At 36.6% G+C, this 1827-nt stretch overlaps 1 protein-coding gene and 1 pseudogene across 1 annotated transcript in view; both read left to right on the forward strand.

Annotated features, from left to right (window-relative positions):
• Nucleotides 1-313, forward strand: part of LOC100956112 (zinc finger protein 224) — a 20318-nt gene extending 20005 nt beyond the window's left edge. Inside the window, exon 6 of the mRNA XM_023518951.1 lies at nt 72-313. Within this exon, the coding sequence (XP_023374719.1) occupies nt 72-313 (242 nt within the window). The remainder of the gene's footprint in view (nt 1-71) is intronic.
• A 256-nt stretch (nt 314-569) lies between these two features.
• Nucleotides 570-1827, forward strand: part of LOC100956428 — a 15908-nt pseudogene continuing 14650 nt past the window's right edge.

The raw sequence follows: 1827 nt of genomic DNA on the forward strand, positions 1-1827 counted from the left end.
CTTTGCTTGGGCTTCATGTCTTTTGAAACATCAGAGACTTCATAGTGGAGAAAAACCATTCAAATGTGAAGAATGTGGGAAAAGATTTACTCAGAATTCACAACTTCATTCCCATCAGAGAGTCCACACTGGAGAAAAGCCATACAAATGTGAGGAATGTGGGAAAGGCTTTGGTTGGGCCTCAACTTGTCGAACCCATCAGAGACGACACAGCAAAGAAACATCACTGAAATGTGAGGGTTATGGGAAGGACTATGTGCACAGTTCATACTTTAAAGTCCAAGATAAAGTTCACAATGTAGAAAAGCCATAGAAACGTGAGGACTGTGTGAAGAGCTACAGCCAGCTCTTGAATCTTGATATGCATCACAGAGTCCACATAGGAGAGAAACCGTGGAAGTGTGGGGAGTGTGGTATGTGTTTCAGTGTAGCCTTCAACTTCATCAGAGTGTCTACACTGAAGAGATAACTTTAGTAATGTGATGTGTGTGATAACGTCTTCATTTATACTTCATGAATACAATCTCATCTGAGAGTTCACAAAAGGGAAAAATATTAAAATGTGCGACATGTGGTAAGCTCTTCATTTTGAGTTTATATCTTATAATTTATCACAGAATCCATGTTGTTGATCAATTTTATCCAGTCTTGTAAGAGAGGCATCATTTGTTATGTTAGAGTCAGTGTTACGGCCAAAGCTCAGCATACCACTGTGGTCTCAGGACCACTATAGTGGAGAATCGTGGTAAGTGGTGCATAAAACTTCACTCAGAAGTTTAATGGCTGTACTTATCATTCAGGAGACAGGCCTTAGAAAGGATGAGAGTTTATTCAGCTATATAGAAAATTCTAATCATGAACATGCCAAATTTTACATCCACTGGAATGTAAGCTACATGTTTCTGCGCTGCTGAATCTTCAAGTTAATATTGATTAGGACTTTGTAAGTGTGTTCAGTACTCATTTTGCTTTTTATTTCAAACATTTTGGTTACATGAATTGGTTTTGACTCAAAGTTATCAAGTGTGCCCATCACCCAGATGGTGTGCATTGTACTCTTCAGGTGTGAACTTATCAATCCCCTCTCCCCTCTCCTACCTGTTTGATTTCTATTGAGTTTTATTTCCACATGTGCACCCAAGTGTTGATCGATTATCTCCAATTTAATAGTGAGTACATGTGGGGGTTGTTTTTCCCTTCCTGTGATACTTCACTTATTTCAATCCTTTAGAAGGATGTTCTCCAGTTCTATCCAGATTGTTACAAAAGGTATTGGTTCCCCATTTTTTTTATGGCTGACTAGTACTCCATGGTATACATATACCACATTTTATTAATCAATAATTATTGATGGGTACTTGGGTTTATTCCACCACTTTTTATTTGTGAATTGTGTGGTAATAAACATTCAAGTTCAAGTGTCTTTTTGACAAATGACTTTTTTTCCTTCGGTTAAATAGCAAGTAGTGGGATTGCTTGATCAAATGCTAAGTCTACTTTTAGAGATTGGACTAGTTGGCAGTCCCACCAACAATGTGTAAGTGTTCCTTTATCTACACATCCACTCCAGCATCTGTTGTTTTAGGACTTTTTGATAAAAGCCATTCTCACTGGAGTAAGGTGATATCTCATAATTATTACTTTGATTTGTATTTCCCTGATGATTAGAGACATTAAGCAGTTTTATGTATGTTATTGGCCTTTCATAGATCTTCTTTTGAAAAGTTCCTATTCATGTCTTCTGCCCACTTTTAAATGGGGTTTGATTTTTCTTTCTTTCTTTCTTTTCTTTTCTTTTTCTTTTTCTTTTTTTTTTTTTTTTTTTTT

The sequence above is a fragment of the Otolemur garnettii genome, unplaced genomic scaffold (assembly GCF_000181295.1).
Source record: "Otolemur garnettii isolate 467f Iridium unplaced genomic scaffold, OtoGar3 scaffold00152, whole genome shotgun sequence".
NCBI lineage: Eukaryota > Metazoa > Chordata > Mammalia > Primates > Galagidae > Otolemur > Otolemur garnettii.